Raw genomic sequence first — 24,313 nt, forward strand, 5'->3', positions numbered from 1 at the left:
ATTTGGTGACTCATACGTGAAAGAAAATTATAGTTCTGAGCAGTTGAAATCATCTAGAATATCTAGTCATTAGACAATGCAACGAAACTATACGTTATGTGTGTACAAACAAACGAAACTATATGTTGTCAGCTTGTCAGTTTTTACATTTTTCTCAGTAATTAATTTCTAATTTTTTTTCGATTATTTGAATGACTTGCAAGAAAAAAAAAGCTGTGGGGAAAGGCGTACACTATCAAATCGGATGAACATACAATTTACTGCAATATGTAAAATATTTTTTCAGATTTTTTTTTTATATAAAAGCTGTTGCTAATGAAAAACATTTTCAATTTAGAATCTGTCTGACTAAGGTGCTTTTGTGTCAGTGGAAAAACTATGATTTTCGTTTTAATTTTACTCGGTTTCCTAACGCGTACGATCTCTACGCACAAAACTGATACGGTAACGATAACACGAAAATATTCTTCTTTTTTTCTCAAGTGAATGAACTTTTTCTCTATTAATTTCCCCAGTTTCCCCCCATGAATAAAGTTAGGAAACACTACGACATCGATCGCATTGCGAAAGTATGCTACGAAAAAAGCGGTGTGGATAAGAGTGAATTACATCAATTTGAAGTGACTAAAGATCTGCAACACATTCCGAATAGTCAAGCACTCAAAGTATACCTTCGTTGTTTCGCAGAACTTAGTGAGGCTGTGGCTCCAGATTCTAATAAAGTGCTTCTTCCAAAATTTATGAAATATTTCGATGATTTGACGCCAGCAGAGCAACTCATTTACGTGAATATGGGTAAGGGGTGTCTCAACCGTGTAGCTAAAATTACGGATCCACTGGAATATTCGTACAAAATTGCGATTTGTGGAAAGCGAAATGACAATGAGGTAAAATCGGAAATCGAACAGTTTGAGTGATTTCTATAAATTGTTTTTGATCTTTGTTTCAGCATTTTCATATATTCTATTGATCGTGAGTGGCGTCACCTACAAGCCGTATTTTATATTGTTTCGATTGAATGTATATTCACGTACTTTTGTTGTGTTATATTTTTATATTATTGAACAAGTAAATATTTGAACATGTTTTGAAGTGCTGAATTTTCAGAAATGGGACTCTAGATTATCCTTTAGCAGATTGACGGCTTGTAGCCATTGGCTACCTAATGTTTGTTACAGCCGGATATCTCTGTATTTTATACAAAATGTGTGTTAAGACTAGTTATGACCCACAAGAATTGAGTAAATTGTGTGTTTTCTACGAATTTCATGCCGCAGTTGGATAAATTTCTGTGAAGTACGACTCAATTCTATGGCTATGTCTAGTTAGTGAAGCTGCATTGGAAGCTTATTGGTGCTAGCTTTCTGACGAAAACTTGAAAGTGAAAAATATCTGGGTGTTAATTCTAAATAATTATGATTTGATTTCATTATAGTTGAAAAACCTCTATAAGTTGACCACCTTCACAGACTAGCGGTGTAATGGGGATATTAGGACTACAAAGCCTAATATAATATTTTCATGTTTGGAAGTCATTATGAAAATTTCCTTGTCTCCATGGATTCCCTGAACAAAATACTTTCAAATTACTAATTTCACGTGGTCAACTTACAGATTTCAATATCAATTCTCTATCTGGTAGCTTTAATTTTGAACTTCTTGTCAAATCCGTCATGTTCTACGTGATTTATAGTTATTTAATGCGTAGATTTAGAGCTTTGTTCAGTTAACGTGTGTGTAAGTGGAGTAGGGCCTATTCACGAAAAATAGTTGCGTCACTTTCTGCAATTTTTTTAAATTCAATTTCTAATGAAGATGAAGACTCAATAGCTGCGTTAAGGTGGTGAGGTACCTAATATAATGCCGATCAATCAGAACATTTTAGGAAGAATATTCTGACTTTAGGGTTGAAAAAATATTACGGGCATACGGGCGTAGGATTCTAATTAAAAGCTCGTAAACTACATCAAGAATTTGCTCGTTTCTTAACAAGACTTAAACAAAGAAATTCTTTTACATGTTTTTGATTTCCCTAGTTATTTTTTCATGATTGAGAGTAAGGTTTGTAAGTAGCCCGAGCCGAAGGCAAGGTCTATAATCTTTCATGGCAAAATAACAATCTCCAAACAGTTACGTAAGATATTTTACTTGCGAAGTCCTGTGAAAATGAAAATTATCGCAAGTGTCAACGATGTGTCGCAGGGTGCTGCAAGTAAAATCCATTACGAAACTCGGGATGAAAACGAAAATTCGGTTTTCATATGTTCATTGACCTCGGCGTCTGGACTTATTAACTTTGAACCTTGTCATTTCCATCTTCTCTCAGTTAACATCTAAAGGTTGAATCGCACTTAAGCCTTTTCATTTTTTGCCTGGTAATAAACGTTGAAAAAGCGTAGGTGGCGCTGTCCGCTTTACATTTTGACATTACTTCAACTTGTCACGGATATATCGACGGCGCACATTAATATTCCAATATGTTATCAGTCGTTAGTATAATATAATCGGTTTATCAAAAAAATAAAACTTTTTGTTTGAAAAAAAAATTTCTTTACCTAAGCGATAACAGCTGAAACATTTACTTACATTTTCAACGAAATAATTTCATTTCCGCATTCAATTTACTAATGAAATGCCAAAAATTTTTATATTTACCAGCATCTCTACGTCTGGCTTTGTGCACATTTACACATACACGTATAAATGTACGTACGTATATTATACACGGTTATTTTCACAACTTTGTATAATCTTAATTTATTAGAAATTTCTCCCAAATGAAATAGAATTGTTTAAATATTGACGCCCTGTACATGACGAAAACGAGCTGGAACTCTAAATTCTGAAAGAGTTTGAATTTTTAAAATGTTGAAAGTTTAGAATTTTGCGATGCATCAGCATTTCCAAAAGAAAAAAAATTCAAATTTCTGTTGATAAGGAAATTTTTTGGGAGAAAAACAGTACATTTTCCTCTGTTTGGGAAGAAGTTTGAAACATACTTAATTCATGACAGCTTATTGATATATAGCATCGATGGTGGTGCATATATAAATGTGTCTTCAACACAATTGTTGATTATGTATACACAACGTTTTGGATAACTATGTACGGAATTTTACCATATATACACACGTATAACCCATACACATGGAATGTAACTAGGTAAAGCAAATAAAAGTTTGAGCTTGCAAAAATTGAAAAGCAAATGAATCACTTTATCAAGCAGAAAATTTATTATACAAGAAAAGTTTGTCTAAAAACTTAGATCTATAGAAGATATTTAGAAATAAATTACTGAAATGGAGTTTTCTAATAAATTTTCAATATTCTTAAGGTGACTGAGTGTATGGAAACTGTAATTTCGATATCTTTATTTCAGTTTTTCCTTCTCCCGGAATCGTCCAAAAACTTTCCCGCAAAACGATGCTCTTTTAGTTTTTCCATTTTTCTGATTTACCATTTTTCTGCTAGCAGGTTTGTTCGCATAACTTTTATTTCATTTTCATTTTTGGCCATTAGGTATAAATGGATAGAATTTTATGCCATTGAGATTAAGATACTGTATGATTGATTGACCATTCATGGAAGATGAGGGATTCTATACAAAATTCCACATGCTTAGCTTATCTACACGTATCTAAATTAGGGTAAATTCGTATGTATTTGTTGATTTGTTTAGCAATATATGGTTCGCACCGAACGAATCTTACCGAATAATACACACTCTGCGAGAAGAGGAAAGACAATTTCTATTTTGTATTAGAATTTAGACGATTGTCGCTTTAAAATCTAACTAGACGACACTACAAAAGTGATTCAGTAGTTGTGTGCGTTCCTCATTCAAAATTAAACAAATTCGAATAAAAATAATACCAAAAAATTAATTTCATCACAAACAACCTTGACGGTGTGACTGCTCGCACATTTCGTTTTTTATTTTCAATAAGCTGACGAATTTCAGGAAGAAAATTGGTTCTGCGACATGCTGAATGTATCGTAGACCCCAATGTATACTTCGCACCGGACGAAAAATATTTTCCTTTACTAGGGAGGAAAAATGGACTTTCCGTCCCTAGGAAAAAGTCTTTCCCTCCTTCGTAAAGGAAAATGTCATACTACACTGCAGTAAAAGTGTCCGAGGGCTTTAGCCCGAAATCAAATTCCTGGCCTTTGCAAGTAATAGCAAATTTCGTACCTAGGACTAAAAGTCTTTCTTAGTGTGTGAGAAGTTCTGGATTCGAATACTCTAAAAAAGACTTTTAGTAAGTGGTACGAATAATATTTTCATATCCGACGGAGAAAAAGTGCGACGAAGTCCTAGGTCCTCGGTCCTAGATATGAAAAAAAAACCTTACGTAATTGTTTGGAGATTGTTACTTTGCCACGAGGGATTATAGCGCTTGCCTTCGGCTCGGGCTGCAAACCTCCCACTTGGCAAAGTAAAAATCTTCAAACAAGGACGTGATGTACTATTCAATGCACAGTGATGTAATAAGCCATTTTCGACCCTAGGGAAATCAAAAGCTCTTTGTATTTAAAACTCATTCATTCGTGGACCACAAAAGTTAACCAAGACGACCATACCGACAACCGACTTCGGAAGTTTGCGTCTGGCCAGTGAGGCTATCGAAGTGATCCGAACAACGGACTTGAATGAGTATATGCAGAACAAACTTACCACTTTCGAAATTAGACAGCCACCATTCCCACCTTTTCGCCGGAAAATTCTATATAAATGTTCGTCTGAATCAGTTTCCATTTACGTCTAATGATACGGAATTGAGTGGTACGATATGGAATATTACCGTCACAAAGAAAGATGATCAGTTAAGTGTGTATTTGAACTACAAAATATGCTCGCGACAACCCGAATTGGTCATGGAACATGAAATGTTCGATAAAACTACTTTCATTTAATGCAAACGTCGACCCAATCATCAAGACGATTGAAAAGAAATTCATTTTGGGACTGAGTCATTGGGAATTTACCAATTTCATAACTTGGGATTCACTGGTAAATCCGGTAACCGATTACGTACAATCGGATCATGCCTACACGTTAGTAAGCAGGCGTGACGCAAGTCCACACTACAAAAAATGTAATACAATATGCATGGAAATTGATTTAGAAGTCGAACCGCCGACACCGCTTTGGGACATAAGAGCCACCCATTCGACGAACATGTTGTGTTCCATTTGTTTGCAAGACATGCAGTCGCCGGCGGCAACAATATGCGGTCACATATTTTGTATGGTTTGCATCAGGAAATCAGTCGAACAAAACAAAAAATGTCCATGCTGCAACGAAGCTGCAGATTCAGAAGAAATTCGTCAGATTTTCTCTTAACTGGACTTTTAACTGCCATGAAAATTGTCGTTAACAACGATTAAATGTGAAAAATTGTGAAACAAAATAAAATTTTGATGCAAAATAATCCCTGGCTTCTTGAGACAACATTTATTACGAGATACGAAGTTAGAGAGAGCGAATTTTGCCTAAGTCTTGTCTGGCGCGTTGATCTAATTGAAAATTTATTCAGAAATTCGTGTAAACATTTTCTTCGTGGAATAACTTACAACGGTAATTATGCCTTCGGCTAGGGTTGCAACACAACAAACCAACCAAAATCATTTTCCCCGAGTTACGTAAATAACTATTATTGAGTCCTGTAAAATGACACGGGTCGAATGAGCACCATAAATCACGTTTAATCAATTCAATAACAAAGATCATTAATATGCACAGTTTAGGCTTATTGTTCTATAATCTGAAAAGTTTCTTAGTTCGGGCACAAACAGGTCCTGATATGTGGGAACTAACTGATTTCATCAACGACCGGTTTGAATTTGCGTCTTCTTTCGAAAGATATCTTTCCATCAGAATCAGAACACAAATGAAAATAGTTGAAAAGGAAAGGGTGATTCACATTTTACACCTTTAGAAGTATTCGATGCTACAAGTTATTTATTTTAAGACAGTCGCAATTGCTCAATGGTAGAATATACTTTCTAGACGTTTAAAGTAGTTTTCAACTTAACCTGAGTAATTCTTATTATTTCTAAAAGTGGTAACCTTTGCAGTGAACGTATTATTAGAAGAGTACGGCCGTATTGAACATTTCCATATACTTAAAACACGGTGAAATCAAGTAGTCCTTAAATTTTCGATGATGACGCTACCTCTTCTCAGAAAAGTTGTAGTCATATTTGAATGATACGGCCATACCCTTCTAATGAACGTTCACTTTATATTAGAACATCTACGAAGACAATAGTATTTTACATGCTACATGTGTTGAAACCCACACTTTTTATGTTTCAAGCACTTCTTTCGAAGCCCTCATGTAAAATCGTTACATAACTCGGGATAAAAATGAAAAGTCTCGTTTTCGTGTGTTTATGGCTTCGCTTCGGGTCAGCAAAATTCAAACGAAAATTCTACTTTTCATCTTTTATCCAAAATCATGTAAAATGTCTTTTCATGCGCGCATTGGGTTTTGCCCGTTTTGCCCCTCAATAGGCGACAAGAAAATGGCGTTTTCCTGACGACTGGTCGAATGACATTTCTAGTGAGAAAATTACAGCACTTTCTCTCCCGTGTGGAGAAAATTGAACTTTGCTCACTCGAACTGTTCCTTTGTCAATGTTTTCGAAAATAGCATAAGCAAATCGATGTTTTCGTTCCGTGAAGAAAAACAGCAAAACACAACATGCACGCGTGAAACACTTTGTGTTAACCTCTAGTGAAAACATGAAATTCCTAATGAAGCGAAATTTCTCCACTGGGTAACAAATAACTATTTAACAATATGTTTCTTTATCTAACGAAGTGAGATAGTTCAGGTGCAGCGGTGTTTTTAACAGGATTATATCAAGCAAAGTAACAGTAAAAGTGCTTTCCGTCTGGTGGTACTGATAAAATTCGAAAATTAACTTAAAACTGAATCACCAATAATTTTCCAACCGCTCATTCGACTGATATCTGAGTTTTTTTTAAGTTCAAAAACATCCTATTATTAACCTCGACGAGTCTAAAAACGTTGAATCGTTTAGTCACCGATGTCTCTTTGTATCGTTATCAATTAGTATTCGTTAACGACTTATTAGTAACTGCTTCATTAATTAGATTCTAGACGATGTGAGTATAATTGTTTATTTGATTGATATTATGGTGGTTCTTTTTTTGTACAAACGACACGATGCAATGGTTATTCACGTAGCACTTGTGAGGAATATTAATATCCTTCGGCTTCCGAAAAATCCGAAAAAATGACTAAATACAACGCACTTCAAGAATGAATGGTTTCATAGCACTGATCCTAGCATGAACATTGAATTGACAAGTGTCAAATTTGTAGGCTTTAGTGATGAGAGCTACCGCTTAGGATTGTTTGTATGCCTCTGAATAGTTTTTATTTTCTTTCTTGGATCAGTACTGTGGTAGTACTCTAAAAACTGAAACATGACAGAGTGTCACACAACTTTTTGAAACACTGTGAAAAACCATTTCATACAAAAAAGTACTCTATTTTGCATTCGAAGAGAAAGACGCTTTAACATAAATTAAACGGTAGGTAGATGGCAATAGTGGATTTAGTGGATAGAACAATTTGAATCAGTCGGTCATTTTTTAAATTCACTTTCCCAAACACAAATTCACAAAAGAAATTTTCGCTTCAGAGAATAAGAGACCAGAGAATCTTTGAGAATGACTTTCTCCGATTTCGTAGAATTTCGTGAAATTATTGTTTGTTTTCCCGTATAACGTTTCACTAAATAATTGACTGCTATTTGATGAAAACCATTAAATGCAAACAACAATTCAAAAATTCACAGCCCACGCCCACACTTTACATTGCAGTCGTTGTGTTGACTGTTCTCATATAACGAAATGAGTGCAATAAAATCTCGTATTGCCTTACTCATGTTTCCCTGTCATCCGATTAACTTTTATTACAAACATTATTCCCAAAAATAAAATTAGAATTATTCAAACCGAGGTGATTTGAACCCGGTACCTTAAGCATACCAGTCACATATTCTACAGACTCAACTGTTCAATCATATTTCTTATCACATTCAATTTTGAAGCGTGCATACTCACAACGCGTATATTTTTTTTGTGCGTATATACATTCAACGTATGCCTGTTTGTGTGTTGACTATTTCGATAATATTTTTTTTTTTAAAGACGTAGAATTTCTATATTTTCAATGTTCTTGCCTAACAAAATGCTAATTTCTCACAATTTGTTGGTGGTAAAATGTTTGCTGTGAAAGTAGTGGATAAATGGCCGTTCTGGGCACCAGATGTGAACATCCCAGTTACGAGCCGAAGGCGAAGGTGGTATGCTGTCAGCAGTCAGCCTCTTTAGCTCAGTGGTAGAGCACTGGTCTCGTAAACCAGGGGTCGTGAGTTCAATCCTCACAGGAGGCAGTTTTTTTTTTATTTAATACTCAGGCGGGGGATTCGTCCGTAATCAGCTAAAATTAATGTAACATGACCGTTTGAAGTAAAAACAAGACTTGATAATGTAAATAGCAGTCGAAAATATAGTTGTCAAATAAAATTTTCTGGTGCAATCTAAATGGAATTTATTAGTTCAAGCTCAAATTCATTTTCCTATCATTAAGTTAAAAACATCAACAAAATCGACTCTTATATTGTGAAGTAAAAAGTTAAATGGTACAAACGTCACATGATTTGAAACTGGATGACTGAAGCTAATTAATATTTCATTCCTGAATAGAGTCATGGGTTTCTAACAGGATTTTTCTTCTCTGTTAAAAGTGGAAGAATTCATAGCTCAGAGAATTATTTAACTAACTTCCAAAAAAAAGTGTGAGTAGATGATGGAAAATATACACCCGTGTCCAGTGCCGCCTTTTCCATATGAACATTTTAAACAAGTGCCCATGGCGCTAGACTGAACCCGTGTTAAGAGATTACTCTACCCGTGCCACCTCAATAATTTTCTCTAATGTTCTAAAACCACTGTTATACGCTTGCGGTTACCTAAAGTACATCATAACAATCAGCTTCTACATTCATTCATCTGCAATACACCCACCAATAGTAATTTACGAGTCCAGTTTGTGTGTGAATTTTGGGGATACGAGGAAAAGTTCGTGACTCTTCATTTTTACTTTAATTTAATATGCTGAAGGCATAAGAGCAAGAAATTTACGGACAGTGCAGTTTTCGAAGTCTCAATCATCAGTATAGAATTGTATAGCTTCGATATTTACTGTTGGACGGTTGCTCTTTTTTTGATTTCGGACGGTTTTAGAATAATAACCTCCGTCAATGTAAAATCGAATATTTCAACTCAATCCATTTTATATAAATAAAATGAATGCAAAATAATGCTAAAGAAAAAAAAATCAGTCCACATAGGTCACACATATACATCATCATACATTTGGAATATACCAAAGTCACGTGTATGGGACGGCTAATTCAAACTTTCGATTTGTTTATAAACATACAATCCAACAAAATACGCATCTAAAATGACATCGCACCGAATGAATTTCAAAATAAACGGAATGACATCATGAGAGGAGATATAATACAAAGTGAATTTGTTTATAAAAATTTTTTTGCACTCAACTGCGCATTTATTTAGCGCATTCATATATATGTCGCTTACCAATCCGGTTTTTCGCTGATAAATTCAGTTGAGTACACGAAAATCATCATCTCTCTGTTTTGTGCATCTCGTTGAGAATGGAAACCTCTGGTGGAACCCGTCTATCACATCACTTTGTATTGTAGGTCATACTTTCAATTTGCTACTCTTACTTTGCAATTACTCTTATCAGTGAGTATATTGGGGAAGATATTTTATGTTTTGTGCGCATGGAATTTTAGGACAGTCTTCGTATGGTATAGTTGATTATGAAAAAAAAAAAATATTTTGCTGCTTTAAAAAAATAATTTTTGTTTGTTTTCCATGTGATTGTTCATAGAAAATTCCAAGAGAAACTCTGTTTGTAAATTTAGTGTGATTTCAGCTGGCCATCTACGAGGTCATACACCAATTTCGTTGAGGAAATGATTATATTTTCTGTTTCGAATATTTGCCTAGTCCCGATTTTTGAACTAGTTGCGACAGAATTGTTTATATTTTTTTTATAAATTTTTCTTTTTGCGTCATGACATGTTGTATAGCAATATTTAATTGATATATACATATAAAATGCTGCACTTGACGTCGTAATATATACGTACATATACGGGAGTTCAATAATAAAATACACATATACGACCGATAACCTTTTTTTCATCAATAAGACGATGAGTAAACAAGCCCTATTTTGAGATTTATTTTTATCAATTCAATAATTTTCCACATCTCACATTTATTATATTATATCATGGAAGTGTAAAAATTTCGCTAAACGAATACATTATCAGCAACAACCGACAACAACAAAATGAGTAAATAACTAAACTAAGAAAATCGCCAGAAAAATGGTACTTAAAGGTCACCACAAAATGTATACAAAATATGTCGTGACGATGATTTTTAATTAGTCCTGTCACAAATACACGATAAACATTATGGATAACCATTCTTATGACACGGGCAAAAAAACAACACGTCTTCTAAATTATCATTGCAAAATCAAAATTAATTCTTTACCACATAAAAAAGTGCATCCATCCAGCGGCCCCGAAGCATAAACGATTCGATTTGGTGGTTGAGCATGGAAAAACGGATGTGTTTTCGGGGTGGAGCGATGTAACGAAGAAATGACAACAATTTAATTCGTTTTTCAACCTCATAAGACGGTCTATTGTAGGAGGGAATTCTTATCAAATATTTGATAAAAATTTTCTCTCTTATTGTGATGTTTTCGATGGTTTTTTTTTTTTTTTCTTTTGCTTTTTCTCGTATCCTTGAATGATTTTGAACAAAATTACTATAATTATACTGGCAGTCAATATCCAATCCAGTTATCGACCTATCTATCTGCTACATTTCTTTAGTTTCATTACTAAACATTTAATAAATTTGTCAACACGCAACTATCTAAGCACGAAATATTAGAGGGAATAATGCGATGGAAATTTTTTGTTGACATAAATAAAATTGTCTTATCAAACATGCTGTTTGTATCAATTAGATTTGCATAAAAATAACTTGTCGTCTGCAAACTGCCTTGTCTGTAATTACAGGAAGACAGAAGAAAACCTAAACGGAATGTGGTTTGGATGGATATAATATACGTCTGGCCTAAAAAGTGTCATTGCTGTTTAAATTATTTATCAAGAATATCATTTGTTTTGGTATGGAATCTATTACTTCATTTGATTTACGTATTTTCAATGGATTGATTTCAAATCTTTTACTTCATTTTTATGAACATTCGTTTTGCTATATTACACCGTTTTGGTTATGTTGGTTATTACTCAATTCGATATCGATTATCGATAACAGATGATAGCAGGTTATAATAAAAAAAATTGTGTAATATGATCTATCAAATGTCCTCAAGTTTGATTGTTTTGAATGATTTTATAACATCTGATTACGTCACAGATTCATAGTATTGAAATTCAACCAACAAACACCAGCTGTGGAGTGGAGCTGCCGAGCTGCCGAAAGAGTTTATTTTTCATGGTTTTAAGTGTATTCCACGATCTCATTGCAAGCCGTAGACTCAGCCAATTCAAAAAAAAATTATTTTGGTTCACTTTATCTACTAAAACATTCGATAGAGTTGACAGCGTTAAGTAGGAAATCGCTAAAAAATCTTCCACCAAATAATCTTCGAGTACCTCGAACCACTTTCCAAAAAAAATCCAATGTCATGTTTTGAGGATATTCAATTAAGATTTATTTCAATTTAAAATTTACATTCACAATTTTATTAACGCGAGCCAATATATGAAGATAAAATAAAGTTTTATCTTATCCATACAATTCCTTATCAGTCGAATGAACATGCAAAAATAGATTATTTCTAATGTGCTCGACTTCATATCACACTGTAATAAGATATTTATTTTTAGTTTGCAAATATCTCAGAGAAATTGTTCTGTGATATATAAATGTGAAATATTTTGCCTTACAAATTTACATTCAACTCAGGCAATGAGACATAGGTGGCGGACGTTAGTTATCCTATCCACACAAAGTGCATAAGCATACAATGCACTACCAGTCCAGCGATAACAGTGCCTTCGGGTGGATTCAAATGAAACTCTTTCTTCTTTCAATATTCCACTTATGCGATTTCATGCGTTCGTTCAGTGCGGTGCGGAGCTTTATATTCACCACTCTCTATTAACCTCAGTTCCTTGCATTATCACCACAATTATTAGTATATTTCAACATACCCCAATACACACACGAGGTGTGTGCACGCGCGGGCGAAGCCCAAGCGAAAACACACATCGAGTGTGTATTGGGGTATTTTGAAAGATATTTTTCTGTAATAGTGAGAGTGTGTTGGTGCATTCCTTCCCAACCGTTACTTTCCTTCTCGACCGTTTACTTTCCCTACCGACCGATTCATATCATAGCTCACCAATACACTCTCACGTATACAGAAAAATCATTTTTCTGCTTGAAGACTGAAATTCGACGGATTTCGACACGCATTCTACGATCGAAAAGTTCAATTTTTCTGTACTTCTCAGAGAGAGGTATTTGCGGCCAAGAAAGTCCTTTCTCGGACGCTCTCTCCGGCCCAATTTTCATATATATTTTACATTCTACATGCGTCGAAAACCGTACTTTTCATATTTCAAGCACTTCTTTCGATGCCCTTCGATGCCATTCGACGCATGTAAAATCCATTACAAAACTCGGGATAAAAATTGAAAAGTCTCGTTTTCGTGTGTTTATTGACCTCGGTTTCGCCTCGGATCAACAGAATTCACACGGAAACTCTACTTTTCATCTTTTTATCCCTAGTCATGTAATAGTACATTACTATGCAAGGGAAGTAAAGTGATATCTCGTATCCAGATGAGAAAAAGTATCCGAGGGCGGCAGCCCGAGGTACTTTTACTCATCGTGATACGAGATATCACTTTATTTTCCGTGTGTAGTATATACATGTAATAGCCTTATTACATGCACCAGCATAGTAAAATACTCTTTCCGGCCGCGATCAAGTTTGCATGCTTTGTTGTTGAAATGGTTGTAGAGAGATTTCTATGTTAATGGTGTTGTAGTTTCGTCTCATTTCAGTTTTGAGCACAAAAATCGTCATTTGTGACTCATGATGAAAGCTGAATTTTTCAAACAAAAATTCAATTTTTCATCACACGTAACAAAATGTACTATTAGATGATTCATTTAAGGGTTACGAAATCGAAATCTTTGTCTTCGTTTGAGTTTTTTTGTATTATTCTGAATTTCAGTATTTTAATTTAACATTTAATTCTACATTTCAATGCAACTATATTTCAATAAGAAAAAATTGTTGGGAATTAGAATCTAGAATGTGAAATGTTAAAGAAGAAAACTTGCAATGTAAGTAAAGGCAATTCCTAGTAATCTTTATTTTCTACACGACATTCTATACTACAGGGTTGAACGTGTAATTTGTAATTGGATGAGTCATAACATAACAAACCTAACTTTTCTCTGCAAGCTGGTCCACAAATATTAAACAATCACATCTATCGTGATGATTATCGTTTCCGTGATGATGTAATGTAGTTTCAATGCGTAAAATAATCAAAGGTAATATGCTCCCACATCCACTGAAAAAAATATGTCATCTGGAGCTGGAAGCTTCGTCTAAAAATACACTTTTACGTACGTACTTGCGTATAAAGCAAGGAGGGTCTAGTGTGTAAAGAAATCAACTAAACAACAAAAATGGATGGACCTACATCTTTTGAAAAATTGTGCGAATCGATTTCATAAACATGTAAATCGAGCTTACGATAGAAATAAATTAGAAGACATTCATGCCTTGTTAAAATTATTCAGCAAACCACTTGACATGGAAAAAAAATTCCCTTCTAGGCTTCAAGGAGCATCCTTTAGTGTTTCTGCACTATCAATTACACCAAGAAATGGAGAGTCATTGAAAATCATTGAAAGTCCCACATAAACCAGGTTAAGGCATTACACTACACATGGCTAAATATTTACATCGCCCTCACATGGAGGGGCTAACATTTGGGATTTAGAAAAATGTCAGGATTTCGCCCATTTCAAGTTAATGCAGGTTAAGACGCTATAATAAATGTTGACATTGTCATGCAAAGCGTCTTAACCTTGTCTTAAGAAAATCCTCTGGAAAATCACCTCAAACTTTATGTTAATCTTATAGAAACGGCTAGATTAAGGTGAGCTATGGCTCGAGGAGGTAATCACTCTCATATAATCCCATATAATCCTTGTCATAAAATCAGTGATTTACCCCTCGCTATGGCTATGGTTCTCTTGTTTAGCGTAGTGTGTGATAAAAATATTCTGCCATAATTTGCATAAGACCCTTAGTGAAAATTTTAAACAAAAGAATTCTTTTCACTAACGGTCTGCAAATTACTGCAGTTTGGAAGTGATAAATTTTGTATCGGACTTTATACCATACTTTACACAAATGAAGTAACAGATTTTGTTATTTTGTTGTGAGTGATTTTGTCGTTTCGATAAAGATTAAATCATCTCATTTTACATTTTCGCTCTGCCGTATTATTCCTTATTTAGGGAGAAATATTCAACTATGGACTGTGAAAAATTGAATCAGCGAATTTTTTTTTGCAATATGCAACACTTTGTTTCAATCAATCCTTCATTCGTTCAGATTATTCACTTGAATACCCAATACAGCGTACAACAATTACATTTATATATTTACTCAAATTTTTAAAAACGTAAAAATATGACAAAAATGTTACCAAGACTCCAATTATTGAAAGTATATAATATTGTGGAATGAGCTGAACAGATAGACAAATAAAAAAATGTGGTTGCGAATGAAACTCATTTAATGTAGTCCAACAGAACCAACGGCATACAAAATCGTAAACCCATAATCTGACATAGGTGGTCCGTCTCATTCAGAACTTGTGGCACCAGTTGGAATTTTTCGATTTTCGAAATAAAATATTGAATTGATAGAAATTCAGTTTTCTTTAATTAAAGGAGAAAAATTCTCCACTGACATCCAAATTTGCAAAAATACTATTTGAGGTAACATCTCGCAGCGCCCATTCTAAGTGACCTTAAAGTGCATAGTAGTTTATATTAAAATATTACTGCTAATAGGTTTAGAAAAGGTGTTGAGACCACTTTGAGTAAAAAAACTAAAAGACGAGGATGGGTTTCGAACCCACACGTGCAGTTATTAGATTTGGACGGTATAGAGCAGGGCCTATTTTAAGGAATTTAATTTTCAAAAATTTCCAAAATTTCACAAAAATTCTTAAAATTTCCAAATTTTGTTTTCTGTTAGATCTCATTCCGAAGTAATCAGTTAAGCTCAAAGACATGAAAAACAACTAAAAAAGGCAGTAAAAACAACATTTACGATGCAATCTGTTGTGTTTTTAGATGAAATGACGAAAAGTGAAGGAAAAATTTGAGAATTTTTGGAAATTTAATTTCTTTAAAATAGGCCCTGGTACAGGGCATACGTGGAGAAATCAGATGGTCCATCAATTCTGATGGTATGAATTCGGAGATCGAAGCACTGGATGGTGAAATTCTTGAAAGACAGTTGAAAGACAATTCGAAATGGACATGAATTGGACGAATGTTGTTATAGGTATGTACCAGCTGGTGGCTGATAACGTTGAGCTCCTATTGTATCCTATTCATGAAGCATCTGGAATTGGGGTAACTATGTTTAACATGAAATTGGTTATCATATCAACTATTTAACTTTAATGTTATAGTTAGAACTATAAGATAAGTGCTATACGATCGAATAAGCACAAAATACAATATTAAGCTCGGAGAGGAGAATAACCACTGAACTTTCTCGATATTATTTCGAAATTCGAATATGCATTAAGATTAACGAAAGAAAATTCAAAAGTTTTATTAGTTTTATTATTGTGAGGTACACAAATCGCATTTCACTGTGATTTTTACTGAAACGTTCTGTCTTGATAAAGCTTGTAAAAAATGGGACATTTATCAATAGAACATTAATTGGCTTGACAAAGAAAGAGCTTGAATCTGGTGATACATAATCACCGAATAAAATACATTATATTACTAATAAACGTGTTAAGCTGTTTGTTGTAATACAAAACTTATGTGAAACCCAGTGAGACCTAGTAATTAATACGTGAAGAAAGAGAGAAAGAGAAATATTGATGAAGATCCAATTCACGTTATTTTACGATTTCTATGAAAAGTCTTAATAAGCATTGTACAACATCCAGTGTCATGTGACGAGGTGGCCGAGTGGTCTAAGGCGTTGGACTGCTAATCCAATGTGCTATGCACGCGTGGGTTCGAATCCCATCCTCGTCGGTTAAATTTTTTTATTCAATATTTTCGGGAGGAAAATGGTATAATAACTTCCACTATTAACAGTATCAAGTATTGTTGCAATGCCACTCGTACATAATAACCACTCGTCATGCGATACAGTGCATGTTGTATCAGCAGCAAATGCGGAAAGATTTAAAAATCACTTTACAGTTGATGGTCTCAGATTTCACTAAAAAGACCTAACTTCAATCTACGTGTTAGATGAATGTATAAAGCCAGTATCCGTCTTATCATCGAATAAAACGAAAAATATAAACAAACTCTCAACAGAATTAATTATTCTTATTATACTCTTATTAGAAATCGTAAAGTTTACAACTCGAATTCACTAATATTTCTCTCTTTCTCCACGTTAGAGACTAGGTCTCACTACGTTTCATATTGCTTTTTATTAAAACAAGTATATTTACATGACAAAGTCACTTAATGGGTTAGGAAATTTACAATTAATTAATTAATTAATTGCAAAATTAATCGATATTGTCCTTTGAAGATTTCTCTTCTGAATTAATTTGAAATTTTAATGCATTGTAAACAGTAACACAAAAAAACGCATCTCATTTCCACAGCTGGTTAGGTCAGTTTTTTTCCCATTTAAAAATGAAAATATTCTACAGAAGAAAAAAAAATTAGATCTCCAGCGCAAACGTCTTATTCCCACAATTATATTGCGAGAACCTCTATATCTACTCTCGTCTTTTCAACTACAACGCATAACATCGTTCTATTCTCAACAATATTCAACCAGTGAAGAAGTAAAATTTCTTCTGATAATCTTTTTTTTTCTACTTACATTCTGTTTTATCACGTGTATTCGATTGATGCCAAAAAAGTGGGGACAACGAATCATTTTTGCTCCAAGCCAAACCCCACTTTTCTGTATAAAAGTTTTTATAACAGAGTCTCGCGTATTCGTGTGTAACATACACTTCGTTTGGAACACACACTCTGGGTATAATATTATATGCTCTCTGTTTTCATTTCGCCAAGTCGAATGTCGCCGATTCGAAATATTATCGTTTAGTTGTACGTCAACATCCGGCTCGCAAACAAGTTCAGATTGCATAAATTTGAATTATTAAATCGCCACGAGGTCGCAGCACGAAATGATTATTACTTTCGTATAGAAAGAATTTTTTTTGATGTCGTTTTCGTTATTTATTTTATTTTATTTTTTGATTTAAAATAAAAAAAAGAGGAAAAAATTCTTAAAATTTTTTTTATATTGGTGTACATAACGAAAAAAAAACTGATTATATAGATAATATAGAAGATAAATATATGTCTATCGTGTGATATACGTTCATTGTAGTGACATTGTTAAACATACTCGTTTTAATTTTTTGATTTTGTTCTTAAGTCACAAAGTGTTGTCTTAACTGAACCCCATCGAGGGTTATAGGTCTGTCTTAAGAAAAGCAAAAAAAAAAAAAATCAAAGAGGAAACAAAAAACTCTGTAACAGTGTTGTGAATTTATTTTTTGGAGAAATAAAAAAATTAAAATAAAAAAGCTAATTGTGCGCTATAAATATTACATATATATACATATTCCACATACACTTTCGAATATAATTAACATTTCTATTAGAGCAAGTTTTTTTTTATCTGTGCTACGTTTGTGTGAAGAATATAAATGGTGATTATTTATAACATACTGTAATCATCGAGCATACCGAGTATGAAAATTTCTGCGGTATGTGTTGCCAAGTTAGTCTTTTTTTTAAGAGTGTTGTTGATTACTTAAGAAATAAATTTGAATGTAGAATATAATACACATATATATAAAGAGACTTGTATGCTTCAAGCAGCAACGTATACGAGAGGTTTTTTTCTGTTGTTGTTGTAGTTGTTGTTGTAAATATTAACGCAAATATATGATAAATATTTCCAATATTGACGTTCAGTTCACGAATATTCTAAGATAAATTTTTTTCGTCTTTCTTTAAAAAAAAAACGAGAAGAAGAAGTTAAATTTGCAGAGAAAAAAAACTTCTTTTTATCCGAGAATTTGCAATAAACATCTTACGCGTAATTTTTCTTTTTATTTTGTTTTGACTACCGTAATTAAATGAGGGATCTCGGGCCGTTAATAATTTGATAATATTGTATCAACACAGAACATATAATTATCTTCACGTATAATATAATGCACCATACGATGTGTGTACCTATAAATGTGTATCAGTTCAGCAAGTAATTAATTTCGATTTTTCTTTTTTGAAAAAAAAAAAGTTCAATTAACTTTCAAGGTTAATGCATTATATATACTGCATATCCTACAAAGCCGAAAAATATCTTATCATAACTTGCCACAAAAAAAATGATATCAACGATAACATCTGAAATGTTCGAATACCTAACTCCACACTATTGTGTAACACAGACTATTCTTCTCATTTGGGATTTATAGAAAATGTTTTTTTTTTTAAATTAGGTTTTGAAATCATAATACCCGATAAATAAATATAAACTACTACACACAGCCGATGCTAATGATGCACGTAGTGATGACTGAGGTTTAAAATTTAGTCATATGTAGATTTTCGTTAGTTCTATCACAATTTTACTGAGCACATCGTATCACCATCAATGGAGTTCTAATCGTATAATACATTTGATAAACGTTACATTACAGACCACACTTGGCAAAATTAGTCGTCTAAAGTGGTGTACTTTCGCGCCAAAATTTTAACAGGAATTTCGTCTGTTCCAAATGGATATCTGTGTTTTCAACGAAAAATCAAAAATACGGTACGTTCGTGTACGAGTACTTCAACGAGACTTTTACAAACTTTGCGTGATGCAATTGTATCTGCTGAATATACATAAAGTCACGTCAAAGACTTAAATGAACCCTAATGTTCGTTCGAGCCTTAAAATTCACTTGAACGATCATAAGATGGCATAATGATGCCGATTGTTCTTAATCAGAAGCTCTAATCATTTTTTGCAAATCCGGTTTGTATATTTAATGTCGAATACTTGCAACAAATAAAATTTACGCTGCACAACAGGATCAAAGGTGAACATGTAGAGTGTCAAGTGTCAAAGTAATTCAGTTTTACGTTTCTAATTAGTATTAGATAGTGAAGACAAAAGTTCTTAGATAGAAATTTGGGTAATCATGAAGCAGTGACATGTGCATATTAGAGTGCAACATCCCAGTTTTTAGTTTTAAATTTTCTAATTTAGGATCAGTAATTTCTAGAGATTTGCCATATCAAAAGAAAAACTACATAAGGCTGAGTAAATGTCTCATTAGGGGCATTAATTTCCAATATTATTGAGAAATAAAATAAAATTTTGGAAATGGGACACATACAAAATCATTGAATCTATCATTTATGTAACTAGTCCTGGTGTTTGTTTCGAAATCTATTACTTCAATATTTTGAATTAACGAAAATTAACCCATTTAATGAAAATCGATAATCAAAACGACGGCAAAACGAATTAAATATTTTTTATCACACATTTCGCTGTATAAGAGACCGAGGGCATAGTTTTTTTGCAGTCGCTTTCGATAGCAGATGTAGGAAAAACCAAAAATTCTTGTCTAGGAAATTTACCTTTTTGTAGCTCACCAAAAGTGAAAGGTCAACGAATAAATTACAACCACAACATGTCTCCACACCAGGTTCATTACTCCTTTTGATCTAAATATTTTAAACATATTGATACATAATGTTTCACTTCACTTGTTTTAGTTTACATTTTGTAATATAAGGCTACATTGGTCAGAGCTCATAGCTTACATTTGTCGTAGCTGAGATCGTAGCTGAAGCTATAACAATGGATACAGGCGTCTATAAAGGATCACACAATTTTCTTACCGAATTCTTTCCCTGTGCTCCTGTTACGTTTGTAGAACTCTACACTTTTGTTGAACAGTTTCAATAACAAATTAGCACGTTTCAGAAACAAATAGGTGATATAGGCGACACAACTCAAGAAACAATGATAATTGATAAGATTTGCATAGAAATACTACCATTACGATTAAAATGGCAATAATGTGGACTAATTAACTAGCAAATAATCACTAAAATTCCCAAATTATTTGGAGAAAGAGTCGAAAATCTCTTCTAAACAGAACAATTTGTTGCCGAATGCCGGCAGCGGTTGCCTATGGGGTGTATTATTGACATTTAGCACTACGATGTTAGAACAAATGTTATTCCTCTTACTTTCAACTTCTCATTTAATTACTAAGTTAGAGTAAATAAAGTGGAAGCTATCGCTTCGCAAAAATTTCATTTCAAAAATCCAATTAAAATTTAGTTCGTCACTCACTTTCTTTCAATAAATATGCAAGGCTTTTTCGCAAATCATTCAGTAAACATTCGTCATAACGTGCTGTATCCTTTTCTGTACGGAACATATATATTCCGACCGAGATATTTACTCTCTGTCTGTCCGGATGTTTGAAAAATATCAATAAAATTGTTTACAATGAAAATTATCGTAATGGGACATAGCACTTTAATCAGTTCGACGCTAAGCAATATACGCTCTATGTCTCTAGCAACAGACCATTCCGCCATAGAGGTACCATTTTCCTATGTGAAGTCTTTTTATTGACACTAGGCGACAGCCTGGACTGGAAAATAAAACACTTACATCTATCGAATATCAGGATAAGACAGTTTTCTTAACTAGCGTTCCCACATTCAGGTTTGTCGGAGACCGAAGTAACATTATGTTGCCTGATGATTTTTAGGTAGATGTCTTTACTGAATTTTAAAAATTACAGAACTGGTGTTGAAAAGTCGATTTTTCGTACAAATAAGAGTTCAATGAATATACTGAAACATGATATTTCATCTGCAAAGAAACTGTGAATCCATTCTTATCAATTCAAATCTGATTATAAAAATCACAGAAAGACCAGGTCCCCAACCATAGTTTTTTCTCAATTCAGTTACAAACAGGTAACTTTTTATATGGTGATACAATTCCACTTTTGTACGAAAAACCACGGTAAAAGAATCTATCAATTTAAATCAACATCAGTGTCCCCCGTCCCGTCATCAAAGCTATATTGATCAGTCATACCATTACGTTCTACAATGCTAGACACATTTTATTGAACAAAAATGAATTGTTTACGCGTAAGTACTTATTCCGAGAAATATTCAAATACATTTTTGTTTACAAATAAAAATTTACGTCACAAGAAGTTCATGTTTTTCATTTAATAAAAAAGGTGATTTCTCTTTAACAAAAAATGTTGTACGACACATTGTATATCAGTCTCATTTTGCAATTTAATTTCATAACACGAGTATTTAAATTCGTAAACTAGTATACCTCTGGCTTACATTTACTTACCGTTTAAATGACCTATTTATAATCGATTGATTTCTTCAAATAGTAGATTACTATAACTGGGAAGTAACAAGTTATCTCGTATCCAAGTGAGTAAAAGTATCCAAGGTCGGCAGCCCGATGTACTTTTACTCACCGTGATACAAGATAACTAGTTACTTCCCAGTTATAGTATGCTGTTTTACCTTACGAGGTTGGTAAAGGCTTTGCCCTAGGGCAGAAATGGCCTTATTACTTTCCTAGTAAGGTAAACACTTTTACTGATGGCTGTGTCATCTCTTTAGAATCCAATGACAAAAATTACCGATGAGCTCTGGACAGGTGTAGTATAGAAAAATGTTGAAACTAATGAAGTAAAAGATTTGTGTATCCATCTGTAGTGTGGCTGTAGTTTTGACTGTATCAGGGTCGTCAACCCGAGGCAAAGACAAGATACAGTGGTAATAGTATATTACTTCCGAGGTTCCAAGTTGTGTATTTGATGAGTGTGGTGTTACAGCCCGACCCGAAGGGGAGGGCTGTATTCCCCACTTGTCAAATAACAACTTGGAACCTCGTAAGTACAATGCTTTACGTGATTAGGCAATGTAAATGAAAATGAAACATGCCGTAACACGTAAAATTTTTTGAAAACGCTGTCAGCAAGCAATATATTTAAAAAAAAATGAAGATGCTATGCAGTTATGCTATTTAGAATGTAAGTTAAACGTCCTTGAAACTCGTTCATCTCAACAACTACAGCCCTAAAATAGTTGTCATATTCATAACTAGTAACAACTGGTTTGGATTCAACTGGTCAACATTTTAACGTTTCTTTGATTTGTGTTTGTCGAGCTGTTCTCTTTAAACACGTGTGGGAGTGACGAGTACCAACCGATAACCGGAGATCGTGCTAATATTATATTAAAGAGGCCAGCTGTTGCTAGCTATGCATAAGAAAACTAACTCAACACTGAAAGTGAGAAATAGTTTATTGAAGTATATAGAACTAGCCTATTTAGCTCGTTTCGATTGACAGTAGACTCACAAAGCTGTGCAAATTAATATACTGAAAGTTTAATCTGCATCTAATTCACTGTTGAGAAACGAACTTAAAAGATTATGTTGTATTGGTTGAATTAATAATTTGAAAGAATGTTAAAACGTAACACACAATTTGCGTGTAAAAGGTGCGTATACGTTCTAAGAAAAAAAAAATGAAAACAAAAAATTAACCAGATATATTTTTGAGCATGAAAAATTCATTTTAATTTGCACCACGCACCATTGACAAGGCCAACTAATAGGAGCTCTCTGAACATAGTAAAAATGCTGTTTATCTACACACTTTTATTACGATGTGTGAATATGATATTTACACTGTATATTCACACACATGTGAATTAATTAAAAGAGATACCTAAAAGAAAAATCAAATAGTTGAAACAATTTGACAACCCTGGATAAAATATTCCGTTCATATAAGTCTCATTCGGTTTTTTTTTTCTTCTTCATTATTCTGTTTGTTGAATTCATGTGCATGTGTGTACTGGATGAGTTGATATAAACTGCGTTAAAGTGCGTGTGCTGAACTTCTTCAATTTTTTTTTTTTCGTACGAAAATCCACACTAACGCATTATTTTTAATAATAAATTTTTGCCGAAAACACATCCAAAGAAATTGTAGGTATATGTTACAAACATGTAACATGGAAACGAGAGAGAAATAGAGAGAATTGTAAGAGTATTATTAGCTGTATAGCCGTGTCACGTGATTATTTTTTAGTATATTTTAGTATAGTATTTCGAATACTAATGAAACTTAATCTTCCATTTATGAATTTTTAAAATACGAGATCGGGGATTTAAATCAATTAGATGGGCAGAAAGCTAACTGCGATTAATTTAAAGAGTGTGTTCGGAACAGAAAGAGGTCAACTCACTGATAATGGAAAATAACATTACTGGTCGTTTCGAATTTTTATGATTAGACTTATTCGATTATTTACATATATCAAAATGTTGTTTAGATAAGGGCCTTTTTGGTTGTACGAAGAGGCAGTTAGGCGATTTAATTTAAAACAATAAACTCAAATGAAACGAAATTTCGAAATTTTTAATGTTTGATGACAGTATCAACAATTAAAGAATTTTTCTTTTACAATAAACGTGAAACAGGGCCGCAGTTGGGTGGGAGCGAGTTCGTCACAATATTATCTGTGAAAGACGGTCCAAAAATAACCACAGACAACTTTTTTTATCATATTTTACGTTAGATTACGTTCGATCTACGTTAGAATCGATTAGACTATTTCCTTTGAATTCAGGCAATAAAACTATTTTAATAACGTTTTTTTGATTCATTTTTTTCCTGATTCTTCAACCCACAAATGTTATCCATGCAATTACCGCAAAGGTCTAAACTTAGGTCAATGTTACGCAAAATGTGCAAAATCTTTCAGAAACAGGCATGTAGATTAAACGAAATTTCAGAAACAGCTAGATATCTGTTATTAACAACTATG

The 24,313-nt window shown here is 33.4% G+C and overlaps 2 protein-coding genes and 2 non-coding genes across 4 annotated transcripts in view; all 4 read left to right on the plus strand.

The window, feature by feature from the left end:
* The first annotated feature begins 290 nt into the window (after nt 1-290).
* On the plus strand, nt 291-1,089 carry LOC119085078. The gene is made up of 3 exons (XM_037195322.1): nt 291-444; nt 516-887; nt 950-1,089. Exons 1-3 carry the CDS (start codon nt 379-381, stop codon nt 968-970), a joined length of 459 nt encoding a protein of 152 aa, XP_037051217.1. The 5' UTR covers nt 291-378; the 3' UTR covers nt 971-1,089.
* Nucleotides 1,090-8,364: 7,275 nt separating this feature from the next.
* Trnat-cgu lies at nt 8,365-8,436 on the plus strand. The gene has a single exon. It is a non-coding gene; the product is annotated as a tRNA-Thr (tRNA).
* A 7,940-nt stretch (nt 8,437-16,376) lies between these two features.
* Nucleotides 16,377-16,459, plus strand: Trnas-gcu. Its single transcript has one exon. It is a non-coding gene; the product is annotated as a tRNA-Ser (tRNA).
* Nucleotides 16,460-17,319: 860 nt separating this feature from the next.
* LOC119085087 (forkhead box protein O) overlaps nt 17,320-24,313 on the plus strand; it is a 104,941-nt gene continuing 97,947 nt past the window's right edge. Inside the window, exon 1 of the mRNA XM_037195333.1 lies at nt 17,320-18,174. The gene's annotated coding sequence lies outside the window, so the exon portion shown is untranslated. The remainder of the gene's footprint in view (nt 18,175-24,313) is intronic.

Source organism: Bradysia coprophila, chromosome X (assembly GCF_014529535.1).
Source record: "Bradysia coprophila strain Holo2 chromosome X, BU_Bcop_v1, whole genome shotgun sequence".
NCBI lineage: Eukaryota > Metazoa > Arthropoda > Insecta > Diptera > Sciaridae > Bradysia > Bradysia coprophila.

What these genes read in the sequence shown, in the direction of transcription:
- LOC119085078 (XM_037195322.1), top strand. Translation starts at nt 379, where the DNA reads ATGATTTTCGTTTTAATTTTACTCGGTTTCCTAACGCGTACGATCTCT. An exon ending in CTACGCACAAAACTGATACG is followed by an intron (nt 445 to 515) that starts GTAACGATAACA and finishes TAATTTCCCCAG; the next exon opens with TTTCCCCCCATGAATAAAGT. An exon ending in GAAAGCGAAATGACAATGAG is followed by an intron (nt 888 to 949) that starts GTAAAATCGGAA and finishes TCTTTGTTTCAG; the next exon opens with CATTTTCATATATTCTATTG.